General features: G+C 36.9%; 1 protein-coding gene and 1 non-coding gene across 2 annotated transcripts in view; one reads left to right on the forward strand and one right to left on the reverse strand.

Moving 5' to 3' along the window:
• NUFIP1 (nuclear FMR1 interacting protein 1) overlaps nt 1-22,342 on the reverse strand; it is a 43,992-nt gene that overhangs the window by 19,456 nt on the left and 2,194 nt on the right. Inside the window, exons 2-7 of the mRNA XM_061170966.1 lie at nt 21,748-21,830; nt 20,494-20,592; nt 19,689-19,751; nt 18,957-19,033; nt 4,880-4,972; nt 1,000-1,193 (exon numbers count right to left, since the gene is read on the reverse strand). Coding sequence (XP_061026949.1) covers nt 1,000-1,193; nt 4,880-4,972; nt 18,957-19,033; nt 19,689-19,751; nt 20,494-20,592; nt 21,748-21,830 — 609 coding nt within the window. The remainder of the gene's footprint in view (nt 1-999; nt 1,194-4,879; nt 4,973-18,956; nt 19,034-19,688; nt 19,752-20,493; nt 20,593-21,747; nt 21,831-22,342) is intronic.
• On the forward strand, nt 2,579-2,705 carry LOC133076723 (small nucleolar RNA SNORA40). Its single transcript, XR_009697609.1, has one exon. It is a non-coding gene; the product is annotated as a small nucleolar RNA SNORA40 (small nucleolar RNA).

Raw genomic sequence — 22,342 nt, forward strand, 5'->3', positions numbered from 1 at the left:
CCACAACTACTGAGCCTGCGCTCTAGAGCCTGCAAGCCACAACTACTGAAGCCCGCGCGCCTAGAGCCCGTGCTCTGCAACAAAGAGAAGCCACCGTAATGAGAAGCCCGCACACCGCAACGAAGAGTAGCCCCCGCTCGCTGCAACTAGAGAAAGCCTGCGTGCAGCAACGAAGACTCAACACAGCCAAAAATAAATAAATAAATTTATAACATAATCTGTGATTGTCGTAGAAGCTGCTTTCCCCCAAGCTGAACAGAGCCTGCTAGCAAACCTGCAATGTAACATCAATAACACCCCTTTGCAAAAGAAGAATCACTAGCAACTGGATAAAGCCTCACATCGTTATTGGAAGGAAAGGTGCTAAAATATTTACATAAACATTTTTATTTTTCAGAAGAGAAATGAAGCCTTAGCGGTATCTTTCTGTGACAGCAACATTTTGGTCCTTTAATTTCTCAACTTATAAGCAAGAGTAAACTTATCTCTTAAATTCTAGAAGGAATTTAAGAAAAAACAATAAACACACATAAATATATTCTATGCTCTGAGGAAGAACAGTATTATTTAAATATATGGAATTAATATTATTTACCCAAAGAGACCATGTTCATGCTGAGCAGCATAAATGCTGGCTTTCATTGGAATTCCTGCTTTCTAGGTGGGAAAATTCACATAATGGTGCAAATCTGAATCCACAACACCTATACATTCAAAATAATCTTAAGAAAATTTCCAAGATTATATGATACTGAGGAAATTATCCAATAAATATAATCTTTTTCCCACATTCTGCCTGCCTCATGCACTCATTCCCAAGATTCAGAAAAAATTTCTTTAAACGAGGTTTTTGACAAAACACTCCTATTAAGAACAAAAGCATCATTCCACCTTTTTACATTTTCGCCATTAAACTCTCCCCAAACAAGGATGTGAAGAATCAATTTCTGCATCACTGGCTATACTCTTAAAAACACGGTGTTTTCTTATTTAGCTTACCGGAATCGGTGTTTACCAAAACACCCAGAGGGTCTGAATTTGCCTCGGGTGTTCTTTCAGGCTTCGAATCACACAAGGGATTGCCTGACCCAATGGCTGCTCTCTGTCCAGCATGACCATTTTTCCATTTGTGACGTTTGCCAGGACTTCTGATTTTTGCCATCTGTGAATGTCTGGCCATCCCCTTCATCTTGCTGGAGTAAGAAAAATGCAATTCTTAATATAAAAGGCACTGACCTTTCAAGAAAAATTTGAAAAAGATTACTGAATGCAAAAGAAACTTAGCTGTCAAATAAATCACCTGTCACCTAGTACATTAAAGAGACCAGAATAAAATAAATTCAATGGCTTCCAAAGTAGAACTTTAAAAGTATAACATACCACAATATACCATACTTTATCAATTCCAAATTGCACATTTCCTCCCATAATGTAATCCCTCTGAAATTGGGCTATGTTGTACAATCAACAGCAAGTGAATTTAATTGGCAGCATTCTTTCATTCCTATCATACATTAAGATAAAATGTTCCTTAGACTTTACAAAGCGCATTAACTCTTATCTACTTAATTGTAAGTAGCCTTAAAGTTTCTGATGCTTTTACAAATATGCTACCTCATTTCTTGTTTAAACTTCATGGTAACTCCTTGAAATAGATTAGACAGGTATTATTCTCTTCACATTACAGGAGGATAAACTTAAAGATCATAGACCAAGCACAATTTCACAGCTAGCTCAAATCAAGCGCCCTCTCAAACCACAGCTATTAGTACTCTTAGGAGGAAAACAAATACTTATGTGATCACATGCTTATGTAAACTATGCATAGGAAAACAAAGACCATTTTTTAAAAAAAGGTTCATTACATATACTCTCAATGGACATAAAACAAAGTAAGAAAATAATACCAAGGCACATAATAATCAAATTGCTCAAAGCTAGTGAAAAAGAGAAAATCTTAAAAGCAGTCAGAGATAAAAGGTATTTTATATAGAGGAACAAAATGATGACAGCAGACTTCTCTTGGAAACAATGCAAATAAGAAAACAATGGGGCAACATCTTTAAAGTACTATAAAATTTTTAGAAAACTGTTAACCTAGAATTATGTATCTAGCAAAAATATCTTTCCAATAGGAAGGGAAAATAAAGATCTTTTCAGACACACAAAGCTGAAAGAAGTCATCTCCAGCAGACCCTCACTATAAGAAATGTTATAGGAAGTCTTTTAGGCAAAAGGAAAATGGTATCAGATGGAAAGATGGATCTACGCTAAAGAATGAAGAGTACCATGAATAGTAACTATATAGGCACCCCAACCATCAGCTAACCAACCCCCAGCTGTGACTAAGCCTTGTCAAGATCACCAGATAACCCCCAGCTGACCCCAGATATCTGAGCAGTTAAGACTATCATATGGAGAAAAAAAAAAAAGACACCTATTAAGGGTAAAAAGGCAAGCCACAAATTGCAAGACTATATATATCTGCACTACCTATACTCTACACAAAAAAGGATTTGTATCTAAGTAAATAACTCCTACTAATCAAGAAAAGCAACCCAATTAAAAAGTGGTCAATAGCACTTGTGTTTGTTTTTGTTTAATTTGTGGACAAAGACTTCTAGACAGGGGCAAAAATAAATCCTCTTTTGCAACCCAGAACTCATTGTTCAGTATGAGTTTTGATACAGGTGAGAAGGAACATGATACCTAAAAGAGAGTCAAGTGATGGGGGTGCACTGATAAACATAAAGATTGCTTCCAGGACTATAGAGCTGATAATTTCCCTCATATCTTAAGCTTTTAAATTATCAGCTGTATTGATTTAGTACTCTAATTTTAATGTTGACATGAAACAAAGATGGCTTCTTTCCTTAGGCTTTTATTTTGAACACAGAGTCTGGATTTTAAAAAGGTATTGGCAGATCCCAATGATCTGTACTGTTCTAGGGTGTGATGGCTTAGGAGTGAATATGATTTGAACCTAACACATTTTTAGAGGATGTCAAATTCAGAACCAAGCAGATCCATCTCCTGACCCTAAACATGGTCCTAAAGTAAATCGCTTGAGGAAATTGGATCCCAAAGATTACAGGTGTGGAATTTTGAAGTGTGTCCATATTCCACTGGAGATCAAAGAAGCCCAACTAAAAGAATTGTGGGCTAACATGACAACTTCTTTTTGAAGGGCTATTTTATCTTGAAGATTATGAGTTTGGAGGAACTAAGGTGATTGGCAGTGGAAAGAATCAGAATACATGAAATTCCTTAAAAATTTATTGACTTAAATAATTTTGTCTATGCTACACATAATTTTTAAAAAACCCTTTTAAAAAGACAAGTGGTCTCAGACTTGAACTGGCACTTCACAAGAGAACATCAACATGACGGAAAAGCATATAAAAAGATGTCCAACATCGTTAGTCATGAGGGAAATGGTATAACATGAGGAAAAGGTATAACAATACTATGCATTGACCAGGACACACAGCAGTTAGATGCAGAGTCAGTAGGAGTATAAATTAGTACAAGTGTTTTGGAAAACTGTTTGACTGTATCTATTATAACTAAATATCTAGTATGACCTAGTGTGTGTGTGTGTGTGTGTGTGTGTGTGTGTGTGTGTATGGCCAATGTAAACAAGAAACAAGTATTTATGTCCACGAAAGACACTTAAAAGAACGTTCATAGCAGCTTTATTCATAATAGCCCAAATTGGAAACAACCCAAATGACCAATAGTAGAATGAATATATATTCTCACAATTAAGTTCCATATAGCAATAAGAATGGATTTACAGCTATACACAACAATATGGATGAATCTCACAAGATAATTTTGAGCCACAGAAACTATACACTAAAGAAGACACATCAATACTATATGATTCCACTTATACAAGGTTCTAAGAACAGGTAAAATAAATCTATGATGATAGAAATCAGAAAGGAGGTTACCTTTGTGGGGAGGCATGGAACTAAGGAGGGCCTAAGAGAGAAAGCTTTGTGAGGTAAAGACATTCTACATATTATTAATATGTGGAAGTTACATGGGTATGTAGGTATGTGAATGTATATAAATTCATTCAGTTGTACACTTCAGTACAAAACAAAATGGAAAAAATTCTATGAAGGTGAGGCATTGGGGAAAACGGGATGTCTCATGTACTGTTGGTGGGAGAGTAAACTACAATAGCTTCTATGATAGGCATTTGGCAGTTAGCTATTAATATAATAAATACACATGTCTTTTGACTCAGCAAAACCACTTCTAGCAATCCATGCTCAGAAATATGTGCACATGTGTAAAATGTATGTACAGGGCAATAACGGCAACTTTTTATTAGTAAAAGACTGGTGAAAACTTAAATGTCTGTCAGTAGAGAACTGTTTTTTTTTTTTAAAAAAAAGACCCTGTGGGGTATTCTTATGCTTCTTACACACCCTCAGAGAATGAGGAGTCTTGTTTATATGTCAATATAGGACAATCTCCAAGTATATTATTTGGCTAAAAACAGCAAGATGTACAATAGTATCAAAAAAGGAAAAAAAAGACTATTATCTATGTGCTATATAAAGATGAAATATCTCTAGAAAGATAAAATGGGTTGCCTCTGGGAAGGAGAACTGTTTAGCTAGGAGACAAAGACAGAAAAGACTTGTTACTGTAAATCGTTTTGAAAACCACATAAATATAGGGTACTACTTATTTTAAAATATAATTTTAAAATTTTTAAGTAAAAAAGTTACAAAAGCAAAGATTTCAGAATTGAAAGTATAGCGGTTTTAGGATTTGGGTGTATGCTCTTTTTTATTATTTATAAGTACATACATTCATTTAAAATAAGCATTGAGGGTACAAGCAATTTTAAGGAACTTACCCATACTGTGTCGTTGTCAACACTGCTCCTCTCTTTTCCTTTTCAATTTTTAACTTTTTCTTCCTTTCGATATTAGCCAGAGTTGGGTAATTTCTAGAGAACAATAAAAGTCCATTATAAAAGGGCTTTTAGAGTAAATTTTAATTACGCAATCAAGCAATTCCTGCATTTAACAATTTTTGTTTAATGACTAATACAGTAAATTGATATAAACTTTTAATTCCTTCTAGAATTTTTTTAAGGGTGAAAAAGTAGACTCTAACAATGCTACTCAAAGTGTATACCAGCTGCCAGTCCAAACTCTGCTACCAGTCTGTTACCAAGTAAGGAGCTTACAATAGAATTTAAATCAAATATATCATATAATGTGCTGAAACTGATATATAGTTCATTTAGTTGGCACATACCCATAAATACTATAAGAAAAAATGTATTTTCTTATGCATCTACTTATGCAAATACATACTAGGAGGTATTCCCAAAGTTACCAAGATGAGGAAGAGACAGTTCTTAAAAAAAAAGCTACAGTCTACCAGGAAGGTTAAGAAAAGCATGGTTATTTGTAAAGACTAGTTAAAACAAAAGACAAAATATAATAAGCACCCTAAGGAGTATAAGGGAGGGTGGGAAGGAAAGATCATATCTAGATGGAGAAATCCACAAAGAAAGGAACATGAAAGACACTGGTCTTAAATGGTGTTAACAGACAAAAATCTGATGGAAAAGCGTCAGCATGTGCTTTTTTTTTTTTTTTTGGCCGCACCACATGGCCTGTGGGATCAACCAGGGATCAAACCCATGCCCCATGCAGTGGAAGCACAGAGTCTTAACCACTAGACTGCCAGGGACCTTTTTTTTTTTTTGTCAGAGTGTTCTAAGCAGAGTAAACAATGCAGACAAACCAAGGCCTCAAAAGTGTGAGAGAATGGCAAGTGGTTCATTCTTAAAGAAATAGTTACAGGCAATCAGATCAGAAAGGGAGGCTGGGGCCAAAATGTGCCTCGAATGCCAGATGAGAAAGCTTATTTTTAATTCAGTGGTGTTGGGGAGCCACTGAAAGTTATGAACAGGGAAAGATATGAACAAGGCAGTGAAAAAAATTAAATCTGACAGCAGTGTGCAAGATGAATTGCTCTGACAAAGCTTTCTTTGTTCCTTAGCACAGTTGTGTGGTGATGGAGGCACCAAACTTTGGTGGTGAGAGGAACAGATCCGAGGAGCATAAAAGGCATGAAAGGAGGGGAACACAGACAGCCCTCTACCACTCAGCCTGGCTGCTCATTAGAGTAAATTTCGAGAAACATCAACACATCACGTTCTGCCATCATTTCGAGGACACTGTCTCTACCCCCTTCTTTTTTTAACATCTGCATCACGGACTGGGATAGCACAGACAATAGAAGCCCATGGGCTGGGCACACTGGAAGATAAGAATAGAAATGACATTGAGTAAGTGGTGAAGTAAGCAGAAAAAGAAAGGCAATGAATTTCAGTGAGGACAGTGCAAAGCAATCTCTCCAGCCAAGAAAAATAAACTCCACAAATAAAAGATGATTAATGTGCAAGTTATAAATAAACATAAGAGGAAAAGATCAAGGTCACAGGAGATAAAAATCTGACAGGCAGTCAGCACCACACGAGTACAGTTTTGGAAAGCAAACATAATCTAAGGTGATATGAAATAGACTCTGGCACAGGTACAAGTGTGAAATCATCCTCTCATGACACTCAAAGGTGATCAGAAACTCTCAGGGCACTGCCGTCCAGTTTTGTACTTCTAAACTGAAAAGGAATGTTAAGGAAAAATAAAACTTGGAGGGGATTCAAAAGAGACTCAAAGCTGATTAACAGGATGAAAAAAGAAAACCTCTGAAGAAAGATGAAAGGAACTGGAACTATTTGCAGCCTTTAAAAGAGGAAGAGAAGTGACAAAAAATGATCTTACAGAGAAGATGGCAGCCAGCTGTTCTCAATCTGAAGACAAACTACACACAAGAAGAAATGATGAGGAAAAGGTGATGACTTTCACAGGCACCACAGTGTGTAGACGTGTAACTCACAGCTAATCAACACTCTTCACACCTCTGAAATTCACTTATTCTTACTTATTCTTAAAAATGTTAAAGAAACACAAAATGTGTTTCTTTAACATTTTTCTTCTGAGTGTTACAGACCAACCCTTAACATGTTGGGCCATATGCTAAACATAAAGACTTGGTCCTACAGTGTTTCATGTATAAGCAATGAGCTATGTAAATGCTTCTCAATGATAAGGAATATAAACAGTTTGTTACAGCAAGTGGATTTTAGGTGAGATATAAGAAAGAATTCCTTAAATGAGACATGAAGAATGTTGTGGAAACTCCTTTGGTGGAAGTCTTTTAAAACAGCTCACTTTTTCTTTCTGGCTGACTAAAGTGTCACTTTCCTAAAGGTAGGGGATCTTTATATCCCTTCCAAAGTTATAAGATTCTATTTTTCAGTGCTTAAATTAATAAAATTTTCTTGCAAAAGTTATACCATTCTTATTTACATAGAACCTAGAGACTAAAAACTAGGGAAAACAAGGGTACCAGAGAGCAAATTATCCCCCCAAATGGAAAACCAGAAACACAAGACCTAGTTATACATACAACAATAATCAGAAGCTCCTTCCAGCAACATACTAGTGAGATACAAGAATCAGGAAAAGTCTGGATCTTTGATAAAGGACACAGTTCAGGTTTCTAAAGTACACAAATCCAGAGAAAACTGTTGAAAAAAATCACAAATTGTCTTACATTGCACAATTACATACCAATAAAATTTAGTCCAATATCTCCTGGTAGAGAATGGATGTTATAAAGCTATAAAGACTGTGACAAGTGGTATTTTCACAGTTGGTTTCTCTATTTTTATCTGCTAAAATCACTTTTTTCCCTACTTCCACCTTTTCCCAACACCCCAAAAGGAACTGGCCCTGAAACCGTATGCTCTTTATCTTGCTCTCTTCTCCCTCTTTCATTTCTTGCCCCCTCTTTGTCTTCCCCTAGCCTAAGCCTTAAGCCTCCAGAGACAATCCTTAAGCCCCAGAGTCAATAAATTGGCAACATGGAACCAACCATTATCTTAGCACATCTCATTCTGGTTACCTTTCTCTTTCCTTAGCCTCAAATCACCACCCACTCCTTGGCTTTTCCCTTAAGCCTCTTCTGTAGAAAAACACAATCCCTCTTTATTCTCCCTGAATCACGGCTACTTCAACACTACCGCATTTTTATTTCAAAGTCTTTCCAAACTTCAAAAAGATGTAGCATTCTTTAGGAGCACAGCCCCTCTGCTGGAATTCTGAAAGAACTGGGGACACAGCTGTAAAGTGTTTCCTCAGAGCCACGGTAACTGCAGTATTAAAATAAATAACACAACTACGCCACCTAGTGGACTCCCAATCTGCCATGAAGTATGTTTCAATGTCTCTAAAATAGAGCTTTGGGAAATGAACCTCTACTACTCATTTTTCCTAATGCCAAATCATACAGCATTTGTACCCGACAGGACAGGAATTAAGAAAGAATCACTACGGGTTTTTTTGGCTAGGATTTCTTTTTTTGCAGGTTATTAGTGGAAAGCCTTAAAGTTTTTAATTAAACACAACTACGGATGTTTGTCAGAACTATGCATTAAAAAAGAATAAACTTCACCTTCAAATAAATTGGGGGGGGGAGGGGTGGCACGACCCCTCTCACAAGAAGTCTTGCAAAACGAACTGATTGCCCTGCCTTCCAAAGATGCCAGCTACCCCTTGACCAGACACTGTTATCCCCACACAGCAAAAATTAACGCTTCAGTTGCCTGTGCTCTCATGGCCACCTATGGATATTCTTCCTACGTCTCCCATTAGAGTGAGGGTCTTAAAGGCAAGAGTCTACTCCTATCTCTTTTCAGTAACCTTGGCCATATATAAAACAATCTTTGCCTTTTCAAATACTGAATGTTTACCTCTAATTTCAAGCTAAACTCTTCTCAGGAAGTTATTCAAAGCTATAATGTACATCAACATAAATTCAAAGGTGGCTGAGATTTCTTGATTACATTACAAAACCAAACTAGTCTTCTACCAGGGACTTTATAGAAACACGTGCTACCTAAGCTAGTTTGCATCTTCAAATGTTAATATTCCTTAAGTTTCTCTAGCCAGTGGAATTTTTTCCTTTAAAGCACTTGTTGCACAAAACCACAAGGTGGCAGAGTTCACGTTCAAATGGGGAAAGCTACTGTAGAAAGTAATGCATTCAAATACAGATCAATTTGGTTTGTCTTGGTGATGATCTGTCCTACGTGGTGAGAATTTATTGTTCAAAACCACAGCAATTTAAGTACCATTAGTTATATTACTGAATTCCAACTACAGTTATTAATCAAATCAACATTGCCCAATTTCTTTAACAATGACAAAGGTATAGTTTAAAACATAAATTAAAAATATGAATCTCAGCAAGATTTTTCTAACCACTTACTTGTATATACCAAAACAGAATTACACCCATAATAAAAATATTTTCAAGCCCCATTTACATATATCAACATTTATAAGCATCCCTTCTACCTATGGCACCATGGGATATAAACAGTCACACAAACCATGGTTCTTACATTTCTAAAGCTTGCAATTTATTTTTTTAAAAAAGACACATAAGCAAAAAAGTTCATCAATAGGACCATAATGAGGGGCAACTACACTAAGGAGGCAGAGGGGATACCACATTCAAAGAGGGACAAGATACCCCTCTAGGCAGATAAGGAAAAATACTCCCAAAATTTTAGTCTGGCAGGATTTCAGCTGGACTAAAGCAGTGAGCAGAACTTCAAGGATGGAGAAGGGAGGATTTTCTGGAAGCAGCATGATCAAAACTGAGGTTAAAAGTTCAAAACACTTGTTTGGGATATGAAAAAGAAAAAAACCAAGTCTGGCTGGGACAAAGAACTCCTATAAGTAATGTGGGATTAATCAGGAAAGATATGTTAAGCCCACATTACAGTACCCTGACTGTCAGTTCTAAGGTGCTGTTTTCACTGGCATTTTAGCTGGCTAAAATAAAATCAGTTTAACAAATTTATTTTTAAATTTTATTCTACATAGTCACCTATGTAACTAAGAAATACGTGCATACTAGCATCTCATTTTGCATGAAAAAAGAACAAACACAAAGAGAATAGCCTGACCTCGTTGGTCAAAGTCAATTCCTTAAGTGTGATCAACACTGCTGAGTGTTCCCCTGCAGAGCGTACTTCAACTGTGTGGTTTTCTTGAACAACACTTAGCAACTGAGCCAGAGCTGAGATTTTGCCAGGTGGGTGTAACGAAGGGCAATGGGATGAGGGAGCTGAGCTGCTGAGAGTGGTGGAAGTGACTTAAACTTGGCAGAGAAGCAAAGACGGAAGGTGGATGAGAGAAAAAGAAGGTAAAGGGGGTAAGAGGTGGGAGGCCTCAACTAGTCCGGGACCAGGTACAGGTGACAGTGAGACAGTTGGATGGAATGAAAGTTATGACCAAAGAGGAGTAAGCCCAACTTCAAAATTTCTGGGGCAGAAAGTCCAGAAGATAAGATCCACAGGGTGGCCGTGAAAGTAAGTGGCAGAAACTGCATGGAGGTAAAGGACACTGGAAATCGGAAGGTAAAAAGGTGTCAGATGAAACTCTTTATTGTAAGCTCTGAGTCTCAAAAAGTCAGCGGAATTCAAAGGATACACACTTCTGTTGGACCATCTATATATATGCCAAGGGCAGGGTGGCAAAGGCAACTGCAATCCGTCTTGTTAAGAATCACGGGGGAGGGACTATCCTGGTGGTCCAGGGGTTAAGAGTCCGCCTTCCAATGCAGGGGATGTGAGTTCGATCCCTGGTTGGGGAACTAAGATCCCACATGCCGCGGGGCAACTAAGCCTGCACGCCGCAACTACTGAGCCTGAGCACTTTAGAGCCCACACGCCACAACTAGAGAGCCCACGCGCTGCAACTACTGAGCCTGTGTGCTCTAAAGCCCGTGCACCACAACTAGAGAGAAGCCCACATGCAGCAACAAAGAGCCTGCACTCCACAACAAAAGATCCCATAGGCCGCAATGAAGATCCCGCTGCCACAACTAAGACCCAACACAGCCAAATAAATAAATAAATATTTAAAAAAAAAAGAATCATGGGGGAGGCCGTCAGAGCTGCAGAGAGCTGTGGAGACAGATGGCAGGAAACTCCAAGAAGGACGGCCAAGGAGCAATCATCTGGAATCCACATCAAGGGGGCCCTACAGGTCACAAAATCAGTCACTTTTTGTTCTTGTTTTATTTGACCTTTCCACAGCAATCTGCACTGGTAATCACATCTTCCTTCTTGAAATCCTCCCCTCTACTGGTTTCCATGACAGGTCATATTCTGAGTTTTCTTCTACTTCTCTGGCTCTTGCTCAGCAGGCTTGTTGGTTTTAACTCCCTTTTAGGCTATCTCCCCTTTCCACTCTACCCTCTCTCTGTGGGAAGTATCTTCTGCATTCATGGTTTCATGATTTTAAAATATCTATCTCCAGCCAGTCTGGTCTGAGTCCCAGTGCTTACACAACATCTTCAAATAGTTCTCTCAGAATCTCCTCATACTCCACGATGTCCTAAATCAACACCTCCAAACCTGATTCTCTTCCAGGGTTCCCTGTCTGAGTAAGAGGCACCACCTTTCACAAAGGTGCTTTCACAGAGGAACTTGGACATCTCCTCAAAACCTCTTTCCTCCTCAACCTCACAACTGTCCAATTACCAAACAGTGCCCATTTTTATGTTCTATATCCACCGAGTTCTCTCTGTCCCCACAACTGCCATCTTTCAAAAGCTTCTATCATCTCTTACCTATATTCAAGTTCCTATACTCATGCCAATCTGTCTGTGCACTAGCCCCTGCCTCCTCTTATTTCTTCCTAATTAGGTCTAAGTTCAGCTCAACTGCCCTTTGTCAAGGAACACCCCACTCCTCCAGACTAGATGAGGTCCTTCCACTTATATGCTGAGAAGGAGGGTAGAGTGGAGGATTGTGGGAGAGTAAAACAGCTAGAGACATAGTAGAACAGAATCACTGAAGCTGGCTACCATTAATTTAATAGTGGGTCCAATTTTCCCAGTTTATATAATGACTTAATTTAAACACTCGTTAGATATAAAAGAACCAAAGTTGGTTAATCAGGAACTCATTTCAGAACTTCCCTATTGCCTTAAGTGAACTCAAAACTTGAGAGATTAAACAGCTTACTTAGTTAACTTCTCAGTTGCTTTATAATCATTGCTGACTAGCAGCCATCATCATTCTCCTCAGAAGAATTAAACATATACAACAGGGGCTGGCACCACTGAGCTGCAACAACTTCCAACTGACCAAAGTCAGGGCAAAGTACCAGGGAAAAACCTTTGCAGGTAGGCAATTTCCAATCCATCTAGCAGGACATAATCTTCAATACTGCCATCACCAGCTCTTTAAAAACTAACTATCAGGAAGTGGAGCTAACTCTTCTTCTTTGATTATTCCTCTGTGCAAAACAGTAAGAAAAAGATACACCCAACAGATAAAAAACAAATAAGCAAAACAAACAAAACAAAAACCCAGAGTGAAGTGGAATCATGAGAAGAAAAAAATTGTACTTGTAAAGAAGCCACCTAGAGGAGGCAAGGAGCTTTACATGAACTTCTTCGAATTCTTCACTAAGTCAAATCACGTCATGGTCCCAACTCCTTTGACTTCTAAGTTTGACCATGCAATTGGCTAAGGCTCTTTATCAATGCCAAGACTGGTTCTTCCCATACTGCACCATTTAACAGTAATTCAGTCCACAAATATTTATTCTCCACATGCTATAAATCCCAGGTACTATGCAAAGTGCAGCAGAATCAAAGATGTCTAAGACTAGGGCCACCTATAATATAATGCAACAAACGCTATTGTGTTTGTATTAATAAGCTATGTAGTCACACAGGAAGTAGTGAATAATGCTTTAGGGGAGGTTGGTCCGTGGGCTGGCAGACAATCCACACACTTACGTCAGGGTATAAATCAGCTATGTCCCTAAGCAAAATACATTTAGTTCAGCTGACATTTTCTTCTTACCAAGACTTTCTCAATGAAGGAAGTAAGGTATAGATTTATATTCTGGTACAAGTTCCTTATCTTGTTACAGACTAGCACTCTGGCAGCATTGAGATAGAGGAAATGAAGAAGAAGAAGGGAATGACAAATCAGGTGACACTTAAGAGAGGTCTTGGGACTTCCCTGGTGGTCCAGTGGGTAAGACTGTGCACTCCCAATGCTGGGGGCCTGGGTTCAATCCCTGGTCGGGGAACTAGATCCCGCATGTATGCGGCAACTAAGAAGAAGTCTGCACGCAGCAACTAAGATCCAGCACAGCCAAAATAAATAAATAAATAAATACATGTTTTAAAAAAAAACAAAAACACAGGTCTTACAAGATAAATAAGATTCTGCCAGGAGATAAAGAGGAAAAGGCATTCTAGTATACCCTACTCCTGGTGACCTAGATTCTTACCCTAGATTCTTACATTTGTTAGCCAAGGATGCTCTTAAAATTCTATTAAATCCATTGAGTCCATGTTGACTGCTGACTGGCTGGACCCAGGTTTACTTGCTTAAGAATTAAATTCCTCTGATTGTCCTTCACCCTCATCCAACTCTTTACAGAGTATTAACAATGGATAGTCACATACACATTTACTGAATTCTATTTGTTCTCGGTTGGTTCTAAATCTTTGTTTATGCTGGTTTTCCTCAGAATTACCTTTCAAGCTTTAAAGGGCAGTAACTAACTCTCTCACATAACAGTGCAACATTTCACACAGCTCTTCATATACACACATACAGGGGCTTTAAGCTGAAAACTTTAAGTTGAACAAAGTACAACTTTAACCTGCTGGTTAAAAGTTGTTAAGTATCTTTCTTGACCTTTGAAGGTAACTCTTCCTATCTCAGGCTCTCCTCATTTTTTAATTCCAGAAAAACAGCTATTGACTTAAAAGTGCTGCTGACCATCCTAATAGCTCTAACTTGGTCTTCTGTTTCAGGATGAGGTATCCGGTCGTATCCTCAGACAACAGCATCCTCATGGGATTTTTCATTGGTAGATTCTAGCTAGACATCTATTAAGCTTTCTTCCCTAATAAGTATAAAGCCAGAACGGATAAGTGACCTGGAAGACAGAATGGTGGAATTCACTGCTGTGGAACAGAATAAAGAAAAAAGAATGAAAAGAAATGAAGACAGCCTAAGAGACCTCTGGGACAACATTAAACGCAACAACATTCAAATTATAGGGGTCCGAGAAGGAGAAGAGAGAGAGAAAGGACCAGAGAAAATATTTGAAGAGATTATAGTCGAAAACTTCCCTAACATGGGAAAGGAAATAGCCACCCAAGTCCAGGAAGCACAGACAATCCCATACAGGATAAACCCAAGGAGAAACACGCCAAGACACATAGTAATCAAATAGGCAAAAATTAAAGACAAAGAAAAAGTATTGAAAGCAGCAAGGGAAAAACGACAAATAACATACAAGGGAACTCCCATAAGGTTAACAGCTGACTTCTCAGCAGAAACTCTATAAGCCAGAAGGGCGTGGCATGATATACTTAAAGTGACAAAAGGGAAGAACCTACAACCAAGATTACTCTACCTGGCAAGGATCTCATTCAGATTCGATGGAGAAATCAAAAGCTTTACAGACAAGCAAAAGCTAAGAGAATTCAGCACTACCAAACCAGCTTTACAACAAATGCTAAAGGAACTTCTCTAAGTGGGAAACACAAGAGAAGAAAAGGACCTACAAAAACAAACCCAAAACAATTACGAAAATGGTCATAGGAACATACATATCGATAATTACCTTAAGCGTGAATGGATTAAATGCTCCAGCCAAAAGACACAGGATTGCTGAATGGATACAAAAGCAAGACCTATATATATGCTGTCTACAAGAGACCCACTTCAGACCTAGGGACACATACAGACTGAAAGTGAGGGGATGGAAAAAGATATTCCATGCAAACGGAAATCAAAAGAAAGCTGGAGTAGCAATACTCATACCACATAAAATAGATTTTAAAATAAAGAATGTTACAAGAGACAAGGAAGGACACTACATAATGATCAAGGGATCATTCCAAGAAGAAGATATAACAATTATAAATATATATGCACCCAACATAGGAGCACCTCAATACGTAAGGCAACTGCTAACAGCTATAAAAGAGGAAATCGACAGTAACACAGAAATAGTGGTAGACTTTAACACCTCACAAACACCAATGGACAGATCATCCAAAATGAAAATAAACAAGGAAAGAGAAGCTTTAAATGACACAAGAGACCAGATAGATTTAATTGATATTTATAGGACATTCCATCCAAAAACAGCAGATTACACTTTCTTCTCAAGTGTGCACAGAACATTCTCCAGGATAGATCACATCTTGGGTCACAAATCAAGCCTCAGTAAACTTAAGAAAATTGAAATCATATCAAGCATCTTTTCTGACCACACGTTATGAGATTAGAAAGGAATTACAGGGAAAAAAACATAAAAAAGACAAACACATGGAGGCTAAACAATACGTTACTAAATAACCAAGAGATCACTGAAGAAATCAAAGAGGAAATCAAAAAATACCTAGAGACAAATGACAATGAAAACACGACAATCCAAAACGTATGGGATGCAGCAAAAGCAGTTCTAAGAGGGAAGTTTATAGCTATATAAGCCTACCTCAAGAAACAAGAAAAATCTCAAATAAACAATCTAACCTTACACTTAAAGGAACTAGAGAAAGAAGAACAAACAAAACCTAAAGTTAGCAGAAGGAAAGAAATCATAAAGATCAGAGCAGAAATAAATGAAATAGAAACAAAGAAAACAATAGCAAAGATCAATAAAACTAAAAGCTGGTTCTTTGAGAAGATAAACAAAATTGATAAACCATTAGCCAGACTCATCAAGAAAAAGAGGGCGAAGACTCAATTCAATAAAATTAGAAATGAAAAAAGAGAAGTTACAACAGACACTGCAGAAATACAAAGCAACCTAAGAGACTACTACAAGCAACTCTATGCCAATAAAATGGACAACGTGGAAGAAATGGACAAATTCTTAGAAAGGTATTAACCTTCCAAGACTGAACCAGGAAGAAGTAGAAAATATGAACAGACCAATCACAAGTAATGAAATTGAAACTGTGATTAAAAATCTTCCAACAAACAAAAGTCCAGGACCAGATGGCTTCACAGGTGAATTCTATCAGACATTTAGAGAACAGCTATCCCCCATCCTTCTCAAACTCTTCCAAAATATAGCAGAGGGAGGAACACTCCCAAACTCATTCTATGAGGCCACCATCACCCTGATACCAAAACCAGACAAAGATACTACAAAAAAAGAAAATTACAGACCAATATCACTGATGAATATAGATGCAAAAATCCTCAACAAAATACTAGCAAACAGAACCCAACAACACATTAAAAGGATCATACACCATGATCAAGTGGGATTTATCCCAGGGATGCAAGGATTCTTCAATATACGCAAATCAATCCATGTGTTACACCATATTAACAAATTGAAGAATAAAAACCATATGATCATCTCAATAGATGCAGAAAAAGCTTTTGACAAAATTCAACACCCATTTATGATAAAAACTCTCCAGAAAGTATAGAGGGCATAGAGGGAACCTACCTCAACATAATAAAGGCCATATATGACAAACCCACAGCAAACATCATTCTCAATGGTGAAAAACTGAAAGCATTTCCTCTAAGATCAGGAACAAGACAAGGATGTCCACTCTCACCACTATTATTCAACACAGTTTTGGAAGTCCTAGCCACGGCAATCAGAGAAGAAAAAGAAATAAAAGGAATACAAATTGGAAAAGAAGAAGTAAAACTGTCACTGTTTGCAGATGACATGATACTATACATAGAGAATCGTAAAGATGCCACCAGAAAACTACTAGAGCTAATCAATGAATTTGGTAAAGTTGCAGGATACAAAATTAATGCACAGAAATCTCTTGCATTCCTATACACTAATGATGAAAAATCTGAAAGAGAAATTAAGGAAACACTCCCATTTACCACTGCAACAAAAAGAATAAAATACCTAGGAATAAACCTACCTAGGGAGACAAAAGACCTGTATGCAGAAAACTATAAGACACTGATGAAAGAAATTAAATACGATACCAACAGATGGAGAGATATACCATGTTCTTGGATTGGAAGAATCAATATTGTGAAAATGACTATACTACCCAAAGCAATCTACAGATCCAATGCAATCCCTATCAAATTACCAATGGCATTTTTTACAGAACTAGAACAAAAAATCTTACAATTTGTATGGAGACACAAAAGACCCCGAATAGCCAAAGCAGTCTTGAGGGAAAAAAACGGAGCTGGAGGAATCAGACTCCCTGCCTTCAGACTATACTATAAAGCTACAGTAATCAAGACAATATGGTACTGGCACAAAAACAGAAACATAGAACAAGATAGAAAGCCCAGAGATAAACCCACGCACATATGGTCAACTAATCTATGACAAAGGAGGCAAGGATATACAATGGAGAAAAGACAGTCTCTTCAATAAGTGGTGCTGGGAAAACTGGACAGCTACATGTAAAAGAATGAAATTAGAACACTCCCTAACACCATACACAAAAATAAACTCAAAATGGATCAGAGACCTAAATGTAAGACTGGACACTATAAAACTCTTAGAGGAAAACATAGGAAGAACACTCTTTGACATAAATCACAGCAAGATTTTTTTGAGCCACCTCCTACAGTCATGGAAATAAAAACAAAAATAAACAAATGGGACCTAATGAAACTTAAAAGCTTTTGCACAGCAAAGGAAACCATAAACAAGACGAAAAGACAACCCTCAGAATGGGAGAAAATATCTGCAAATGAATCAACAGACAAAGGATTAATCTCCAAAATATATAAACAGCTCATGCAGCTCAATATTAAAAAAACAAACAACCCAATCAAAAAATGGCAAGACGACCTAAATAGACATTTCTCCAAAGAAGACATACAGATGGCCAAGAAGCACATGAAAAGCTGCTTAACATAACTAATTATTAGAGAAATGCAAATCAAAACTACAATGAGGTATCACCTCACACCCATTAGAATGGGCACCATCAGAAAATCTACAAACAACAAATGCTGGAGAGGGTGTGGAGAAAAGGGAACCCTCTTGCACTGTTGGTGGGAATGTAATTTGATACAGCCACTATGGAGAACAGTATGGAGGCTCCTTAAAAAACTAAAAATAGAATTACCATATGATCCAGCAATCCCACTACTGGGCATATACCCACAGAAAACCATAATTCAAAAAGACACATGCACCCCAATGTTCGCTGCAGCACTATTTACAATAGCCAGGTCATGGAAGCAACCTAAATGCCCATCGACAGACGAATGGATAAAGAAGATGTGGTACATATATACAATGGAATATTACTCAGCCATAAAAAGGAACGAAATTGGGTCATTTGTTGAGACGTGGATGGATCTAGAGACTGTCATACAGAGTGAAGTCAGTCAGAAAGAGAAAAACAAACACTGTATGTTAACGTACGTATGTGGAACCTAGAAAAGTGGTATAGATGAACCGGTTTGCAGGGCAGAAGTTGAGACACAGATGTAGAGAACAAACGTATAGACACCAGGGGGGAAAGCCACGGGGGGGTGTTGGTGGTCGTGTGATGAATTGGGCGATTGGGATTGACATGTATACACTGATGTGTATAAAATTGATGACTAATAAGAACCTGCTGTATAAAAAAATAAATAAAATTCAAAAATTTTTTAAATAAATAAATAAAAATAAAATAAAATTCAAAAATTTAAATAAATAAATAACAAAAGGCCAAATTTCCTTTTTCAAATTGTTCCTTAGGGCCAGAACGGTCATTATTTTCAAGTACTCAGCCTTGCCACAGTAAAAGAAAATTGTTTCACTAGTTCTTAATTCTTTACTCACTTTCTTCTTTCTTCCCTCCATCTTGCAATCTCCTCTGGAGTGTCTAACTTGATTTTCTTCATACCAGGAGCATGCGTCTAAGGGGAAAATGTCTGCTGAATATCAAGAAGCGTATTGTATGCTTTTGACTAAATCTCAAATATTATGGGGGATAATGGAGACTGTGTACCCAAAAGTAAATTTACTAGCAGAGACAATTTTAAAACTAAGTAAGCAGGTTTTATCTATCCTTAGTATGACTTTTCCTTTAAAGGAAAAAGAATTTTTCTCTTGTCTTTAGATTAGTACTACTGATAAGAAAAAAGTCATGATATCATTTTGGTTACAAAGTAAATGTCACCCAATACTTGATTGATATTAAATACCCAAATGAATTACCTACCAACCAAAGTTGAGAAAGTTAGCTAGAGAAATAATGAATACACAAAACAATTTGAAACAGCATGGTACAGTAAAACAGAATTTGCCATCATGAAATTCAAGTGCAGGGGTCAGTTCTGAGACCCTGGGCATATCATTTTACCAATCTGTTAAATAGGGCCAAGATTTATTTACTTTACACAGTGGCTTACGAGGATAAAATTGAATAGTAGATGTAAAAATGCCTTACAAAGTACAGTGTTCTGTGAATGTTACTTATTAGTAGGCTATGTAAATAGAGAGCTATGAAGATAATAAATCAATGAAATGAAAAGAGCATGTAACAAACAAACAAACAAAAAAAGAACTTACATTTCTCCAATGGAATTGGACAATCTTCTCATGTGCACTAAAACAGCAACCTACCTCAGGGCACTGTAAGAATTTTTAAGAAAGGCTATTCAATGTTTTCCATAAAAAACTTACCTTACTACTATATATACAGACATATTCTGGTCATATTACATAGTATCCCATCTATGTGGTGTTATCACTGAATACCTAAAACAAAAATCACTCCAAAACAGAACTGCACTCCCAAAGTATATAGTACAGTAACGCATATCATTTACTTCTCCACTTGAGTGAATGCACGACATCAGCAATGTTGTAAAATGTTCTTAATTCCTAAAGTTAAGGGGCACGCCTACAAACTGAAAGAGAACCTTTCCAAATTAAGAACTTTCTTTTTAACTTTTTTACTTCTCAAATATCCTGGTTAAAAGTACTTAATAAGGTCTAAACCATCCGTAGAGGGTGCTGGGCCAAGGCAAATTACACTGTGTGGTTAAAGAGTCAAGGGCAGCCTTAAAGGAGAAAGAACTCACAAAGGCGCACGGAGCAACCGGAGGGAAGGTCCAGCCTCTCACAGAGCAGAGGAGGCGCATACATACAAACAGCTGCCAGACCTCCCTTCTCTTTTACTGCCATCTCACACTTCCTGAAGCAGTGGGCTTCCCACCCTCAAACTGCAAATCCCAGGGTCACTGTCCCAATTTGTCAAGTCATCAAACAACATTTCTATGAAAACTATAAACTTTTAAGGGAAGAAAGCTTAGAATTTCTACCAAATATACCATTTTGCTAAATAAATATCAGGACAACTAAGAAAACCTACTTTCATATGTTCGGACATGTGTTTATCATACTTCTCTTGATTTTTAAAACCACGATCACAGGTATCACAAAAATAGTGAAAAACTGGTTCCTTTCTTTTCTGCAAACAAAAATGAAGAGGCATTAGGCTTTTGGTGAGAACTCTTTAATCATCAGTAAAAATATAGTACATATTTTGATTTTTCACACAACCCTTACAGGTGGCAAAAACTTCTGAATACATTTCTAATGAAGGGATGATTCTGTTTTTATTTTTAACAAACACATTAGGAAAAGCCAGGTTTGTTTAAAAATTTTAAATCTGAGTAAAGCTAATATAAATTGTGAGTAGATTTCAAATTGGTAATCTAATTAAAACTTAATAGAGCATATGTCAAAATGGCCTAAGAATAAACATTCAGGGTAAAAACAGTATTTCTTCTTTTAGGAAAAACAAGTGTGTGCGTGTGTGTGTGTATATTTTAACTACAGAATGAGAAAAAAAGAACTATTTAGGTAAATATTAGTTTCTTTTAATTCCCAATTTACCATTTTTATGTTTAAACATAAAACAAAAATGATTATTACAATATAGGCTATATAGGGCCCCAATTGTTCAATGTTGAGATTATGTTAATAAACATACTTTCACAATATTTTGTTAATATTAGTTACATAGTTTTGATGCCAAAATGAAGGGTACTAATTTCATGCTGTAAATTTACTCAATTTATTCTAAACTAATAAAATTATTTACACATCTTAAAAGTTGAAAGACCAGATTATAAGCTACATCAGAATAAAAGAAGCCTATTTTAAGACTCAGTTTCTGAACATAACGAAGGGTTGTTCCTCATTAAAAAAAACAAAAACGTTTAATTTCATCCTTCTCCTCCCAATATTTTAGTAAAATAAATAAATTAAATATATAATATATATTATATATAACTTACATATATTATACTTTTGTTTACTTCATTGAAGTTTAATAACATTTACATTTATCTGTAATCATAATTCTCCATTATATTTACTCCTAATACTGTACTGAAATGAATTAAATGTTTTCTTTTTCTACAATTTCTCCATTTATTTCTCAAAAAGATTTCGCTTGAAGTTTTTACTTACAGCCAAGACTCTTAAAGATCCTTTTATGCAAGGTTCTGCTGTGTCAATAATGAATGCAAAACACGGAGACAGTTATGATAGAAACACAAGATATGAAACAGTGACATAGGGACCAAACTGTCACATTCAAGAAAATCTTAAAAAATACCCTTTTTTTCTGTTTTCTCCTGGGAGAGATGTTGAAGTCATTGACCTTTGCATCATGTTTTCGTGGAAGATAAGAATGTTTAACTGAAAAACAAAAAGGGATCCAGAAATGTTTGCAACTATACAATTATTTAAAATTTTGCTACAGAATGTCATAAATACTTGAGTAAAAACAGTGGTAAACTACTTCTAGGCAGAATAGTAATTCAAACAAATTAACAAAGATTAAGACTAGTTTACCAAATAAACATTTTTCAAATTAATACATATTGGTAAGATTACATGTCCATAGATGCTTTGGATGTCTAAGTAAAGGAATGGACAAGCTAACCTGGTAAAATTCCTTGTAGTTATTTCAAACATTAGAAATGTAAACCGGGGACTTCCCTGGTGGTCTAGTAGTTGACTCTGTGCTCCCAATGCAGGGGGCCCGGGTTCAATCCCTGGTCAGGGAACTAGATCCCGCGTGCCGCAACTAAGAGCCCACATGCTGCAACTAAAGATCCCACACGCCGCAATGAAGATCCCATGTGCCGCAACTAAGGCCCAGCGCAGCCAAATAAATAAATAAATAAAAGTATTTTTAAAAAGAAAAA

Source organism: Eubalaena glacialis, chromosome 16 (assembly GCF_028564815.1).
Source record: "Eubalaena glacialis isolate mEubGla1 chromosome 16, mEubGla1.1.hap2.+ XY, whole genome shotgun sequence".
NCBI classification, from domain to species: Eukaryota; Metazoa; Chordata; class Mammalia; order Artiodactyla; family Balaenidae; genus Eubalaena; species Eubalaena glacialis.